This window comes from Alligator sinensis, unplaced genomic scaffold (assembly GCF_000455745.1).
Source record: "Alligator sinensis unplaced genomic scaffold, ASM45574v1 scaffold895_3, whole genome shotgun sequence".
Lineage (NCBI taxonomy): Eukaryota > Metazoa > Chordata > Crocodylia > Alligatoridae > Alligator > Alligator sinensis.
The window spans coordinates 422282-439217 of record NW_005842210.1 but is presented as its reverse complement, the minus strand read 5'-3'; the positions used below and the strand labels follow the sequence as shown (position 1 = coordinate 439217).

At 38.0% G+C, this 16936-nt stretch overlaps 1 protein-coding gene across 4 annotated transcripts in view; it reads right to left on the bottom strand.

Annotated features, from left to right (window-relative positions):
- The window catches only part of TAF2 (TATA-box binding protein associated factor 2), a 90455-nt gene that overhangs the window by 58610 nt on the left and 14909 nt on the right, over positions 1 to 16936 (bottom strand). For 2 of the 4 annotated variants that reach the window (XR_003094810.1, XM_025207815.1), the window contains exons 3-9: positions 10605 to 10723; positions 8377 to 8518; positions 7776 to 8007; positions 5583 to 5767; positions 4904 to 5017; positions 2617 to 2716; positions 1239 to 1324 (exon numbers count right to left, since the gene is read on the bottom strand). Coding sequence is in view for 3 of the 4 variants with exons in the window: in XM_025207815.1 (XP_025063600.1) it covers positions 1239 to 1324; positions 2617 to 2716; positions 4904 to 5017; positions 5583 to 5767; positions 7776 to 8007; positions 8377 to 8518; positions 10605 to 10723 (978 nt within the window). In the remaining variant the exon portion in view is untranslated. Of the gene's footprint in view, positions 1 to 1238; positions 1325 to 2616; positions 2717 to 4903; positions 5018 to 5582; positions 5768 to 7775; positions 8008 to 8376; positions 8519 to 10604; positions 10724 to 16936 lie in introns of those variants that run through there. The other 2 variants (XM_025207817.1, XM_025207818.1) reach the window with 2 other exon arrangements.

Here is a 16936-nt window from a genome sequence, read left to right as displayed (position 1 = left end):
TAGGGAAAGCAGAGAAGAGTATGAATGGAAGAACCCAGAAAAAGTTCTGACTTTTTAGGTACTTGGAATCCATAAAATGTTAGGGTAACATTCTCAGATCATCATAAATCCATAGTAATTTCATTGAAACCAATGATATTATATCATAATAAATGAATCTGCCTTCTATTTAGCTCACTGTTTTAAAAAGCTTGCTGCATTTCTCAGCTTCTTCCAACAACATTCATTTGAATTCAGTTTCTCAGCACAGGAGAACATGTTGGTGAAACAATACTAACTGCCAATTAAAAAAAAAACCAACCTAGACCAAAACCTAATTCAACACACCCTAATTTTTTGTTTAAGACAAACAAGGCCAGGAGACCTAAAATTAGACCAACGAGCTATGCCTTGTTTTTCAAAGTTGTGTGCAGCAAAGCCATCAAACTACTTTGCCTGCTTTACTACTCTAAAAAGAAAGCAGGACAGTGAATTAAATCAAAATTCAACTTTAGTAGACAGGCAAAATTGAGTAATGGCCTGGCAGGCATATACAAACTGAATCTGTCAACAGCCAGACAGCCATGTGTTTGCTGCTGAGGGTTTACCTGGCTGATAAACTAACTTTTATATTCCAGTTCTCATTCTAGAAAGCTGGGGTTTTTTTAAAAGACACTCTTCAACTTTTAAGCCAGTACGTGTATAATTGGCTCAGTTCTGAGGCTTTCAATTTTAAGAAAAAAATAAAATTTAGGTGCACATACACCTAAGAAAGTACTGTGTCAAATTATCCAAACCATTTTTGGCTTGTCATTAATAGTATGTTTTTTTTAACTTACATTTTCTAAATGAGGACAAAGTTTTATCATTAAAAGTTGTAAGGTAAGAAGCAAAATCAGAAAAAGGGCAAAGTAAAAGGCAAACAGCCACCAAATTCAGAATTTATGACTTATCATCATTGTAAAAATAATTTTTAGATCCCTTTCTTCTCCTCTTGTTTTAGTGCTGAAAACAGATTTTCATACTGGGATTAAAGACATTCATTAAATATAATTCCCTTCTCATTTAAAACTTGAGAAATAACAACATAATCATGATAAAATATACTAGGACATACTTTATGAAGCCATTAATAAATGTCTTGGGCAGCTCAAGGCTTTGGCCTCTGGCCTTGTGCCTCACAAAACACCCAAAGAATATGCATTAATGGCCTCATAAAAAACACACCCTGTAATGACTTATGGCTTAAACAAACATACTTGTCTTTTTCTTTTCCTCCTCCAAATATTGGATGCAGTAAAACTCCACCAGTCTTCAGTTCATATGCCACTATTTGATCTAGTTCCTAATAAATACAATATATAAAATGTAAAATGATTATTTAGGTAAGTAGAAGGTACTAAGTACAAAAACAGGGGAAAGCACAATAACAATCACTTCTTGACATTCAAGATCACATGCAAAGAAGTGAAATGATTTGAAGTTATTTTACTAATTCACTAAAAAAAATTGCAAGGCTTTAGCTGGTGGCATTTATGAAGTTAAACCAAAGAACAGACATCATCCGTCATAACAAACAAAAATAAGAGAACTGAGCAGAGCTAAAGCTTAGTATTTCATTGATAGCATAACAAAAGGATGATGTTATTCGCTTAGTCATGGCATAAATGGCTCTGGATTACCTGAATTATAAAAGCAAGGGAATTCACCAGTGTCTGGGAATTAAGAAAACTGAGTTGCCAAAACAGATTATTCCTAGTCCGTCAACACCAACTATGATTATTACTCTTCCATGAAGAATACAAATACAGTGCTAAATCAGGCCATAGAGTCTCCCTGTCTCCAAAACATGTTCAGATATCCTTTACTTGAGAGGAAGGTACAAGAAAGTTGTAGTAAGAAGGTATGGAATTACCTGCTCTCAAGGAAAAACTTTTTCTAATGCCTATTGATTAAAGGTTACCTTATGCTCAGCTTGATTTTGTACTACCCATACAAAAACTACTGGATGCAGTTGTATGTTATTACTGTGCATTTATATTCTCTCTTACAAATTCTGAGCTTTTCTCAAACATGGATATTTAACATGAGACAGAAGTACTGGAAAAGAGCAGTGAAAGAGTCACATATAATAAAAGGAGTTACATAAGAAGCAATTCCTTCTGCATGATACCCCAAGTTTAACTGCTGTGGTCCAACTGCACCAGGAGTTCTGATATGGACAAGATCCCAGGAACATGCAGAATTTACTGTAGAATGAGGCCTAATGTTTCTGTTGGTGAAGATAACACTATGGAACCTGAAGAAATATGGCAAGAGTTCTTGCCCATACTGAATTTAAAATATCTTACCTCCCCAAATTCATGGAGAAGACAATCGAAATGGGGGAAACTTAACATACAGCAGAAGAAATTAAAATGATTGTGCAAAGCATGCAGATACAACTTTCTAGTGTTCTTTCATCTGTAGTAATTTAAGTATTTTGCTTGTAATGGGGTAAAGAAATTTCAAGTAGAAATATGATTAAGAATGTCTTTTTAAATTATATGCATTTGCAACCTACATTTATTTTAATTGTGTCCTCTTGAGATTAAAATGGCCAAGTAATTTAAAAGCAAATCTCCTTTGTTTTATTACCTGCTTAATCCAGTGGCGATATTCATTAACACCAAAGGTTTTTTTCATCCAAAGACCATAAATATATCCAGAGATTCCCTTTAAGACCCACTCATCTGACCTGCGATTAGGGAAAAAAATAATACAACTTCGGATTGTATTTTGTAAGGTATTTTGAAATACCAAAAGATAAGGTTTTGCTCAATCTTGTACTGGTGCACACATTTGAGATTATAAAACTTTTCTGAGTTAACAGGAGCCTGATGAGCTGTGAACTGATTTATGCAATATGGCACCAGGACAGGACTCATGAAATTAAGGAGCCAGTGAAAACTGTGAACTTCTTTTAACCATGGGAGCCTGTACTAAAACTTAAAAAAAAAATACTTATTTGATCTGAAACGGTAAGACAGATGCCAAAATGTCAAAACTACTGCTACATCCATACATCTGAATTATGGAAGAGTCAATGTAATACAATGGGCAACATTCAGACAATGTAATACACCAAAAGTTACAAAATTACCTCAAGTATGGTTATTTACAGAAGTGGGCACAACACTATAAAATACTGAATGAGCTTCCTTGCAATAGCAAAAGCAGAAACAGTGTGGCAATGTTATGCATAAAAATCAATCAACTACCTAAAGACTCGACCTTCAACTTTTCTTTTTTTTTTTAACCTACACATGACTTGTTTCTCTCTCACCCATCTGAGGTTTAGGTGAAGAATGGGACTGAAAAGCCTTCTTTAAGAAGTTTCTGCTGAGGAAGTATATGAAAGGGGAAATAAAGCTGCCTGGTAAATAACTAGATGCTCAAGAACAGAAGTTCCACTGAAGGCATAGAGATATGAGTGAGAAGGCAAAGAAACAGCTCTTTTGAGGGAGACTAAGACCTCATTATCCCAGAGATGTGCCACAGTTAGAGCTATCAATGACTGTTTGCAAGCAAAGCTAAGATACAGAAGTGCAATTCACTGATAAAAACATCTTTTGATATGACCTGGACTAGACAGCCATCAATAGCCAAAATCCATGATGCAGACAAGGCTTTAGATGGGCACGATGTTGGGGGTAGAAGTACAAAACACTATATTTTAAATGGATGGAGTTATTGTGGCCCAGCTAATACAGGTCTCTCCCCTCCCAATCTAGACTTCTCTCCTACTCATGCCTGATCCGTCCTCCTAACCGTCAGCAGGTTCCATGTCCCAGTGAGCAATTCTGCTGTCCTGAAAGTACCCTTCCACATTCCAGTCAGGATGCTTCCTCCTCCACACTGCCTAGCTGTCAAGCAGGGGAGACTGTCTTCTTAATCTTAGTTGTGGTATTAGGCCCACCCAAGTCTGGTGACAACTGGTTGTGCTCAGCCCCTTAAGCTCTGAACTAGAGCTGAGACAGAAACACTTCTCGGCCTCTTGCCGGCCCAGATCAAGCGTTTTATCTGCTAATTCTAACAAATGTAATTAACACACAAAAAGCACATTCTTATCCCAAAGGCAATCAACCAATCCCTCAGACAAATTTCAAGTCCCTGCTCTCAGTGTGGCAGCACCAGGCAACAAAAAGATTAAAAAGTCTTTGACAGAGGGGAAAAAAATGTATTTTACCCCTAATTTTACTTTCAAAGTGGCAGTCATTTCTGTGAAAGTATTCCCAAAAATTCAACCTAATATAGGCATGGACAATTCTACCCTAATTGTTGAATGTTTGGACAAAGTTATAAAGAAGCTGAAAAAAAGACCTTTTAACAGAAAGCATGGGGTGTACATGTGCCACTATTAAGTCTGCTAGTATTGTGTAATTATTTTACTTTGGGTATTTCCAAGTGCCCAGAATCTGCATTAACTAGCTAGCACTGGTGGTACTTTGCCTTCTGAACCTCTTGCTCCCAAGCCAGAACTCATAGCCCCTGAGCAGCCTGCATCTCAAAAGGTAAGTAGGACCTTTTTATTTATCCACATAACCCTTTTTTATGGTAACATCTAATCAGGATTTGGTGTTCAATTTCGAGTTCTTAACGTTTACCTCTTTGATTAATTTTTTTTGTTTATTTGATCACGTAGCATAGGCTAGATCATATTACTTTGTAATAATTATATAGCTATTTCTATTTCAGTAAGAAACCAAACAACTTCACTTGAATTTCATTGTGCTGACCTCAGCATCAGAGTGACTCGCATTGTTTCTTCTAAAGACACTGTTTCACTTGCCCTTAGAGTGAAATACAACATGCAACTTATACTTCTGAAGTTTGGTCCAGTTACTGTTACCATTTTGTATATATTATTGTTTAAGATACTCACCAGGACATTCTGGATATGAAGCAGCCAAAAAACTGCTGGGCCAGGGCCTGAGCTAAGCATCTTCTGGTTAGCGGAGTCTCATCTATAATCATTGCACTGTGTAAAAGGTTTGTGCTGGAACCCACAAGAAAGAGAGAGAAAGGAATGGTATAAAAGATAATGGCCAAGAAAAGAAAGGCCTGTTTTTGAACAACCAAAACAAATGAAACAGAATTGATACTATAATTTGGAAATTCTCCACTCGTAAGTATATACATTTTTAAATGAGCTACTCACATACCTGCAATGTTTCGTTCCTACATGCAGAGTACAATACATTGTCAGACTGCTGCAGTTTAACATTTTCTTAAATATTGTGCATGACAACATTTCTGGTTACAGAAAGTAAAATTTAACCTGGCAGTATTTTTTTTTAGATCTACTGTCCTTACTTAAAAAAAAAAAAAAAGAGAGAGAGAGACAAGGAACTTTTTATAAATCAATAATATGAATAAATGCCAAAATATCCAAACCTGGGTGCTTCAAGTCAGGCTAGGACATGCCTATTTTAAGCCATACATAGGTGCCAAACTTAAGGAAACAACCTTTGAAGTTTTTCTCCAATAACCAAAAAACCTGAGGAACTGTGGAGTTGCTCTCATGGCACAAACCTTAACATACGTAATTTTTTAACACTAACCTAAAAATACTCATGGAGGCATAAGCAGCTACTTCAACATATGCTTCATCTATGAAAACAGTCTTGAAACAGGAGTAAGGATACCGGCATGTAAGGATCTCCTCGTAGAATTCAAAAACTTCATGAAGGTATGATGTAGTGTGTTTGAGCAACGGGAGAAGTTGTGGCAAACAAAAGTGAGTTACCTAGAAACAAAAGAGATATGAATTTGTAACCAGATATTTTTACTAAAATATACTAACTCAGAAGCAAAATGTTTTAAAGGGTAAAAAAACCCAAGAAAAATGTTGCCAAAGAAATTTAATAGAAACAAATGCTTCTTTTCAAACTGTGGCAAAAGGTATCTAGGAGGAAAAGAAAACCCTGTTGCAAATCCTAAATGTGAGAGGAGAAAAGAATGCATGCAGAAGTACTAAATCAAGGTGCAGAGGTATGCAATACTACCATTTCAAAGGTTGGCCCACTCAAACAGGTAAACTTTGCACTGAATACTGAAGGTCATTCACACTAGTTATTTTGGACCAGGAAGAGATGAAGTAATAGTCCAAAAGATTTATACCTACTATTGTCTATTATTTAACAGTATTAAAATGTATTCAATTTTCTGAATTAGGTGGCTTGAACACTACCCGTTACCTTTTAGGGCGGTGAAAGGCAAAATGATTAATCATGTAATTGATAAGGACAGCAATAGCCAGTTACCTTACCAGTTACAGGTTAGTGTGTAGGACAGGACACAGCCGGGCAAGGAAGGGGGAAAAGGAAGCCATGCAGTGCCTCAGCAGCAGGAATCGGAAGGAGGTACGGCGGAAGGGATGCAGGGGGGTTTAATATCCATAGCCTGAGGTTAAAGAGGAAAACAGCAAGCAGCCTTATGACTCAGTTAAGCAATTAGCTGCTGCCTCCCAGTGCAGGGCTTCTCCCTCTCCCTCCCTCAAGAGGCCCTGAGAACAGCTCCCAGCAGCAGCTGTGTCGGAGCTGCAGTATTATCCATTAACCAATATAATTAGAGAAGGTTAAACAGATTATTTAATGATATTTACATCCCTACTACCTTTCTTTACTCAACAGTAATTTTTGCTTTCTTTTTGACATTTACAGATAGCTGCAAGTCAATCAAATGTTGCTATTGTTAATTTAGCTTCAACCAACATCCTCATCCCAGGCAACCATCTTTTATGTTACTGTTGGATCCCTAACTCACTAAAGTTACCATATCACTAGAAACTACAGACCAGACAGAATCATGTCTAGTGAAACACCACCGTCTCCAATAGAGTTACCCCAAGTGTTGGTGTTTTGAACAGCATTGCTAGCCTTCAGATCAATCACCTTAAAAAAACTGTATGCGTTTCTTTATTATTCAACATTTGTCAAATTGCTTTAACTGACTTTAAAAAAAGTGGCATTTTACTTAGATTTTGAAAATTTTCAACAATATTTTTTATAGTTTTTACATCACTACATGTAAAAGGTACGAAACTGTGAGCACAGAAGACTGAAGTGACATTACCTGTCAGATATATCGCACAGTATGGTAGAAGATACCCATTGTGAAAGGGCACATGGAAGAAAGTCCAGTTAGTACAGAGAAAAAAAGAAACACAAAGACACCCACCCACCCAATTGTGGGGCTGCGTGTGGGGGAAACACCGAGAGAAGATTTGTCTCCTAGGTGGTATGGTGCATTCACAAAGGATGAGGGCCCTTCTGTCTTTGATGAGGTGTAAATGGTGGTCCACAAAATATTTTGTAAGCTGACAGCAGTCTGGTGATCCAAAATTTTGGTATAAAACAATACATATTTTTTTGCACATGGACAATACTCCACAGTGAAAGGGAATTTTGTGTCCAATGTATTTAACATAGCAACCAGAAGTCACTAGTAGCCTACCACAGCATGGCCTGAATTTTAAACCATTTTTGACAAGTACCTTCTTACCACTTCCAAGCAATCTAGTCCTCTAAAGTCTACTATGCTCATAAATATTGTTTTAGTTCACTTAAAATTTTACTTCAGAAATATAAAATGCAAAATACTATGATCTTAAAAGCTAGTGCTAGAACAGCAGCATGATGCAATTGTATCAGCGGAGGTTAATGCTACATATCTTCCTTACACTAATATTTGCTACTGGAAGAAAAATAAAGTTACCCAGTCTCTAAAAAGAAGTGTCTAAAGAAGATTATTACCTCATGCATGTATGGATCAACAAGAATTTCAAAAGGTCCTATGGCCAGTGAGATGTTAGAAGCTGCAGTTGGAATAGTCAACATATAATGAAAGGTCTTCTTTCTCATATCATGGGTATACACTGTTTCTACCAAATCTCCATTTGAAACAGCCACCATTGCAGCATCTACCGTGTATTCCAGTTTCCACGTACACAGTTCAGAGTATGAATCAACACAAGGAAACCAAAATCTAGAAAGATTGGGAGAGTAAAAACAAATTAATAAGAAAATGCAACATAGCGTTCTTTTCCAAATACTTGAAACTTTGCAGACAAACATTCCAACTTTTACTATCCATCAACTTCACATAATTCTTGACAGGAATGGAAGCTTGTTTGGTACCATTTCCTTCTAGCTGTCATGAAGATTTTAGAAACCTCCACTGATTTAATTGGTCTCAGCTTCTCACTGTTAAATTTACTCTGAACAGAAGTTTGAGATTTATCATTTGACGTTTTTCGTATGAAATTAAATTAGAATTTAAGTGAATTGCCATAAATTACTGTTATACCTTACATGTTAAGAAATTTTAGACCCTAGAACATTGAAAGACTCTTACCTGGTAGAATTTTGATAGCCACAGGAAAAAACATGAGCTCCTCTCTCTGCCATGCTACCTTCCACGTTGGGCACGACAAAATGAAGACCTCCCTTTGGCTGATCCAGAGAAAAATTTATGTGCACCTTTAGGACTTTTAACTCTGCAGCAGTAAGACAGCAATCAGTGTGTGTATATGTATATTTATATAATGTACTTTGTACAAAATGTATGTACAGAAAACACTTACTTAGGGTGCACTCTCTCAAGTTTCTGTTGCCTTTTATTCTTCACTTCAGTGAAAGTTAAAAACAAAACTCTACAAGCTCACACCCTTTAAATATTTCAATACAATTTTTATTTGAGTTGTGTGTTAGTCAAATTCACCAATTAGGTTTTCATCTCATTTTTCCCATAATACCTTCTATAAAGGATTCTCAACCAGGGTGCCACCAGATCCTTTGAAGGGTACCACAAGATGTGAGAAGATAATTGAGAGGCAGAGAGATAAGGTAAGTTAAGTGGATAAGCCAGGCTTAGGCTTGTCCCTGCTTGGATGATTCTGCACCCATACTGCCCAGCCCTCATGGAAGCTCTGCAATACATACTGTATTTACTCCACTATAAAATAAGGGGTTCCCCCCACCCCAATCAGCATGGGGAAAAAAAGCTCCCCGTCTTACACTCACATGCAAGGAAACCTCATTATATACACGGTCTATCATTAAAATGCTGCCAAAAGCAGCATCTGTTCAGTAATGGAAACCAATTATGAAGCTGATTAAATGCAACCAACACTGAGAATGACTATAAGACACATAGCCCACTAGTGCAACTGATCTGATTAAGATACATTGGGCTCAGTCCCACTGCACTCAACCCCCCTCAGCACTGACTTTTTAAAGTCACGGTGAGCCACTAAACTGAATACATTTCAACTTCTCTTTCACTGCAACAGCTGAGCTGTGCCTTTCTTTTCCATTTCCAATTATTCCCGTCTCTTCACCAGCCTTAAATGTCTGGAAAATATCACCAAACAGGGCCCCAAACAGCTTATCCAGAATTCCTCCGACATCCTCTGTCCCCTCTCTTAGCCTGCCATATACGATTAGTGTGGCTCTACCCTCCATAACACGGGTCTGGATGAGGCTGACCTGCGCTTCATCTACATATACATTTTTGGAGGATTCCAAGACTCATGACAAGAACACCTGGTTCCAAGCGTAAGTGGGAGGCTGATTAACACATGAATCCTTTGTGCAGGGTAGTATCTGGAGTACACACACATATTAAGCAGTGCTGGGCTGTGGGGTCACCATAGCTTGAAATGTTGTTGACTCTACTGGGGCCCAGCCCAATGAAATACCTGGTAAATCATGAACCTTTTGGCTTTGGACTAATATCATGCATAGTTTGTACTATATATAAGCAGGCAGACAAGCGCTGCTTAAAACTGTGCTAATGGAATACCTGTGCTAAAACTTGCAGCAGTTTCAAAAAAGGTAACCCACAGTAATTTGCCTATATGCAAATTACACAGGCGTATTTATTTAAAAATTAGTGTTTTCCAATTTGCTCTTTACTTACACATGCTCAGGGAGAGCAGGGTTTGACAGCAAGGGCAGAGAGTGCTACAGGGAGAAGTTGGTGGGGGGGAGCAGAGGACAAGGGGGGCATCTGACCTGCCCCCCACCAAAATTATTTTCCCTGCTATAGTAGTGGGAGGGGAACAAATTCAAGGCAAACCTCCAATAATTAGATTCTAGACCTGGAAATTATAACAAATGTATAATGTTCCATCTATAAAACCTAATTAATGGGGGATCATCTTATATTGGAATAAATACAGTCAATTGGTTTCTGGAACTGGATGCCACTCAATTTACGGAAATGTCATCATGAAAATGAATAGTGTTAGAAAACAAAAACTAACAGGAATTTTCCTTAACAATCTTTCCTAACAACTTTTCCTAACAATAGGAAAAGTCTATGTACTTGAGACAAGAAAGGCTGTTTTTGTTTTCTGACGCTATTCATTTTACAATGACACTCTCACGTACAATGTTCAGCCCAGTTGTTTCTATACCTTCTAAAAACACATGGTGGGGGGGCTACTTTGAATTTTGGGGGGGTTTCATGTGACATGCATCAGACGCCTTTCTAATTAAACTTAAAAAATAATTGTGTGTTATTAATATTCATTTAAATCTGCCTAGGCATTACATTTCAATATTGTCTCTATGCTTTACCATCAACATGCTTCCACAGCTCTGACGGAACCTTAATGCAGAGTTCTCCATTTCCAGCATCTGGGTCCACAGCACTGACTGCAGCAGCATAGGCATTGGAAAAATAGTTGAGATTCCGCCTACAAAAAAGAAAAATACTAATGACCTGTAATATTAAGATGATTTCTATTAAATACCGTAACGTTTCATGTTTTCTGGTTGCGTTTCAAACAACAATGCTGTTTCTGGGAAAGTGAGACTCATACGCTTTTATTAAAAAGTATACAAAAGGAGAAAAATGTCTCCTTTTAAACAAACAAAATCCAAGCATTTTGATTGTTACATAGAAGTAATTATTTACCAACATAAGAGAATTTCTAAGATCAACACATTAAACCATGAGAAAAATATTCATGTTGTTCTTGGGTTGGGTTTTTTTTTTTTGGGGGGGGGGGAAGAATATGATTGTACAATACAGGAACTTAAAATAAGGTTTCTATCTTAATATTCAGATGCCTAAATAAGTGATCTTTTTAAGTGATTGAGCACTAATGACCTTAATGAACACTGCAAGGTGTTCAGCATTCTTTAAATTTCAAGTGCCTCAATATTGTTGCAGGACTAAATTCAGATACCTCTTTTTGACACTCTAGCCCTCATAAAATCTATTTTAAAAATAAGCCTAATCAGAGACTGAATTTCTTTGCCTTTGTGAATACAGTACATTTTTAGCATAGTTATGGTCTTTTACTCTGCATTGGTTGATGGATACCAACTGTGATATTTACACATTACATAATGTAGTGAATTTTTACAGCTCAGGCTTTAACCCACAAAAGCACAGGGATGTAGCAATAAAGGTTTAGGATTTAAACCTTCATATTTAAAGGTTTAAATCCCACAGCTAGATTCACTGTTTAAAAATCAAAACTCCACTATCTAGCCACAACAAAACCCCACTGTTAATGCTACCCTATCTGCATCCTACTCTGCTTCAATACCAGAAGCTTGACAGGTATGAGTTACCATGATTTTGTGGTTTTATACAATACCTTTCACATTTCTTCAAAAGAGGGTGTTACTTAAACACTAAAGACAGGAAACACTTTCCCCAGTTTATTTCCTCCACTGAAATATTTTAAATGTCTCAAACTCTATGCACAACGCCACTCCATAAAAGGATAATATTTTAAATTTCTCACCATCTTTCATGCCAGAAGTATTTTAAATACGTAAAATATACCACTGGTGAAACCCAGTCACTGTGGGGGGCACAGGGCTGCGGCCAGGAAGAAAGCAAGCCTATGAAACACTGTACAGCGAGGGAATAGAGAATTTTTGGCCATAGAGACCAAAGCAATCCTCCTCCTAAAAGGGCCATGGAATCTGAAGTCCACAGAAAGTAGACATGATTTCATTTTAAAGCTTTACTTTTATCTGAACCCACTCCCTACCTACCACTCACATAGCAAATGGCATTGAAACCAATTTATTGAATCATACCAGAAGGGATGACAGGGTAAGAGTTGTGCTAGCATCATCCACAGAAGTCTAATTGTGTCAAATATGAAATTTTAAATCCCAAAGTTTCCCCATTCGCAACTTAGCTAGAACACTGTTTCTTCATATGAACCTTGACCTTTGGCAAGACACTGCAACATCATCAGCAGGACTCAGAACATTTGGAACTGTAAGCTAGACTACTTTGCTTGGTAGCTGCTCATCTCAGACAATTAGAGTAAATGGGAAGCTCCCATTATAGAAATGTCAAAATTCCACAATTTAAAACAATCAATTTTCCCCTGTACAGAGGTTCAAGTGTCGGACTGCATTTAAAAAGGTCTTCCACCCACAAACACCCAGCCACAAGAACAGTCTAAGTATGTTTCATGAGACAATTTAAATATGCTCATCGCTCATATGTTAATGTCTTTGCAGGACTAGAGGCAAAAAAAAGCAACCACGGTATAGAAATCAATCCTTGTATCACATGATTTCAATGTCCTAGAGGAGCATAACGTAATAATTATGCCAAGTCACTTCTAACAGAAAATAAAAACTAACAGAAGTGTTAACTTTAATGATAGTTTTAAGATTACTTCTTTAAATTTAATTCAATGTAAATCCAATCCTGAGAACGTTAACATTTTCTGTCTCCAGTTATTGGCAGGTGATTCCTTTCCAATATTTCAGTGAGAATTTCCTCAAATTTGAGGGTCTGTGGTGAGCTTGTGGTTACATTTTAAATACCAATGAATTCACAAACAGGAAAAAGTTATAATTATATAACAAAAAGGTAAACTCTTAAGATCAATGCTTGCTAATACTGTACAGGAGCCAGGCTATTTGGTTCCTCCTTTTATTGTGCAGATGTGCAGGAGTCCAAATCAAAGGGGTGACTCGTTAGAAAAAGGAATCTATTAGTGGATTTGTACTACAGATCAATCTTTTCATGACTTGGATTACTCTCTATAAGCCAGATATGGTTGTTTTAATAAGTACAAATATGAAAGCCAAAAATTATAGTTTAGGAAATAACAATACATGGTTCTCATTTACCAAGTGTAAATTGACTGTGAAAGAGTAATATACATTTTTTTTTTCTGCTGAGACATGATTTACTGTTCAGAAACCTCATTCAGGAACACTAATAACTAACGCTCAGCCATGCTCCCACTGACTTTAATGGAAGTGTGGCTGGGGCTGGTGAGATTTTGGTTTTTAATGCAATCCTTAATTATAAATCTTGGCATGTGATATTTCTGCAACAACCCTCAAATTCACTATACCAGTGCTACTAAGCTGCTTTGTACAATAGTCTTTGAATGTTAAATACCCCTGAACTGAAGATTCCCCTGGTCTGTAGTTCTTTGGGCCCCTCTCTTCCCCATTTTTGAGGGGAATTACACTGGCCCTTTTCCTGTCCTCTGGTACATCACCCATCTCCCATGACTTCATGGATATAATTCCCATGGGCTCCGTGATCTCGTCTACCAGTTCCTTCTGTACCCTGGAATAAAGTTCATCTGGCCCTGCTAACTCAATTTCAGTCAATCAGACACACCAAATGCTCTCTACCTCTTTTGTTATGTCATCCTTCAGCTTGTCCCCTTCCTTATTAAAATAATCCTTATTAGGTGTCTGACTTCAGCTTGAGTGTTTTATGAAGACTGAGGCAAAGTAACTCAAAATGCATTTGGGTGAAGACTGTATATGTAGGATTATTTTTGTGAAAGAAAAACATGAATACTCTTTTAATTAATTGGAAGTAATAAGACAAAAATGTTACCAACTGGGAACCAATTCACAATTTTTGTAGAACAGGACGTGAACACATGTAACAACTACACTGTTCTCAAATGTCACTGATCGGAAACAGGATTACAGTTGTGTGAACTACATTAGAAGTGTCTACCTGTACAGCCCCCTAGCACTCTGTAGCATGGTCACCTTTAAGCATTTAAGTGCTGAGGCTCGAACACCAGGGAGTAAGCACCTGGTACAGAATGCCATGAAGTGGGTTAACTGGGGGGGGGGACGTGTACCCAGTGCTTTGGGGGATAGATGACTTATGGACAGGAGTACTTTTATTTTTCTTCTTTCCCTTCCCTCCGAAATACGAGTTCAATAAACTTCATTAGTTCATGCCTGATTTGGAATGGCTGAGTGGCATGTGGGATGCAGGAGTGCTGGATGCTTTGGGTTCCCAGGAGCTGGGAGGGGTATGACGAAGGGCTGCAGTCAAGTAGGGAGTAAAGACACAGCTGGCTGTTAGAAAGATAGCTTTTACTGAACGACCATTGGAAAAAAAAAAGAAAGTGCTAACAAAAAAACAAAAGGGGAGGGGGTAGGAGGGGAAGGGAGCCCACAGAGTTCTAGTTGCCTAGAAGAGCAGCTAGTAGCAGCAGTGGGGGTAAGGAGCAATGCAGTGCGGGATGTCTGGAGAACCAATCAGACCCAGGTGATGGAATACTTGGTGTTCACATGTAACACTGAACCAGTGCACTCTTACTTTTCTTTTTCATGTCTTTGTGACGAGATATTTAGCAGAATTCACAGATTTTGTTGGAATCTGACAGGCTGCACTGTAAGTGTTTCTGCTGTGACCTCAAACTTGCAACCTCTGGGCTGTCAACCGTGCACCTAGCATCCACACCACCCCAGGCCCAGTGCACTGTGAACCAGTTCAAGAGCACCTGATTTTCCAAGCATACTTGAACTATTCCAGGCAACTTTAAACCAGTTTAATGGGCTTCTATGTGTGTACTTTTCAGATTTAAATATTTAAACCAGTCTAAATGTTATGTGAATCCATGCCCTAAGATTCTCTAATGAATACAACACTAAAAACAGGAAAAAAACCTAGTTTAAATATTTTATCTTCTGAACTGAGACCCTAGAACAGAGATTCTCAAAATTTTGCACTTGAAGGGCCATTTCAAAGGGGCAGTACCAGCTAGTGGGCCACATAAAATGGGCTCATGGGCTACACCTTCAAAATCCCTGGCTTAACTGTTCAAAAAAGTACTACTGGGCCATATCAAAGCAACTCAAACACAGCATTTAGCCTGAAGGCCCCTGCACCAGACGACTGGGGAATCCCAGAACATTTTGTGCTGGGACCATGTTGTTTACAATGTTCATGGTAACAGACCTTTCTGATTTTCTTAAAAGTATGAGTGTCAGAAGATGAACAAACTAAATGGGTTTTCTGCCACCTTGTGTACACTTAGGAAGGAACCTTTGGGATAGCAGTACATCCTACAACACTGTTCGGACATACTGTTCAGACAAACTGTTCAGACAGTCTGTAAAACTTATATAATCAACACATTTGTGGATGTCAAAAATGTTATTATGGCTTGGAAACTAAGATGACTTATGTGGAAAAAAAACTGTCTTACAAAATTAAATTAAAAACTTTTGGGGTTTTTTTTTAATTGTTTTCTGACAAGGTGTTGCTGCTATGTTGATAAGAAACCCACTGTTTGTTGGGACTGATGCACTAATTTATAGCAATTTGTAACATTTTCTATGAGTCCCTGATTTAAAAAAAAGTTCAGGAGGTTAGATGTTTTTGATTACTCAGCAAAAGAAGCAACAGGCAGGAACCGATTATCAAATACAACAATGCAAGTACATGCTGCATCTTTAGCAATACTGAAAACTTGACATGGCAAACTTACGTATCTTTCTATGCATAGCCCGTTGTGACCGAACATACAAATATATCTTTTCAACTGGAAATTCCACTAGTTCTCTCACACACACTCTTCCCCAAGAAGCTGAAAATAATTTTACTGCATTAAGATGAAGACACTCCTAGTTCTGCTCAACTCCCCTAGCTATGTTCCTTTTGTCACAAAACTCTCTTGGCCTATACTGTTCTGGATGCCTAAAATTTACCTATTACAAAGGAGACAAAGCCCCTGGTAGTATCAAAAGGCTTGGTATACAATTATTAACCCTACATATATCACTCTTAGGTCATCAGTCCCATCCCCATGAATATTCAGATCCCCCAAGATGATGAATTTGGTCAGCCAAACAGAAGACGTAATTAACAACTCATCCTGATAATCCAAACTGGAACTGTACCTCACCTCCCCACAACTGTTTTTACCTTCTGTAATCAAATACTCAATTTAACAGTTTTAAACTTGCTTGTAGGCATATGAGCAAGCATACATTTAACTGCATTAAATGAGGAGGGAGAGCTGCCTCTTGGGTGTGCACAGCAACAGTAACCTCTCTATGATCTTGCAGCAATACACGAGCTTAAAAAAAAAAAAAAATCACCCTAATTCTGAACCTGGAATGAAGCACGGTTTGGTTACACTTGTATCACTACAAAATTGTACAAATGTAACAGTTGCATCATAACAGCTTATACTGGTAGAGGCAACCTTGTGGCTGCCTAGAAATTCATCATGGGGGTGCAGAAGGGAATTGATGAGGCTCTACTCACCAAGGCACTCCTGGGGGTCACAAGAAATAATGGCCACAAGCTAGCAGAGAGCAGATTTAGACTGGACATTAGGAAGAACTTCCTCACAGTTAGAGTGGCCAAAATCTGGAATGGGCTCCCAAGAGAGGTGGTGCTCTCCCCTACCCTGGGGGTCTTCAAGAGGAGGTTAGATAGGCATCTGGCTGGGGTCATCTGAACCCAGCCCTTTTTCCTGCCTATGCAGGGAGTTGGACTCGATGATCTATTGAGGTCCCTTCCGGCCCCAACATCTATGAATCTATGGTAATACAATTGTTGTATGTCTAAAAGCAGTGGTTCCCAATCAACACACTGCTGCAGCTCATGTGATATCCTGTTCAATGGATACACAGGAAGTAAGTTGTGT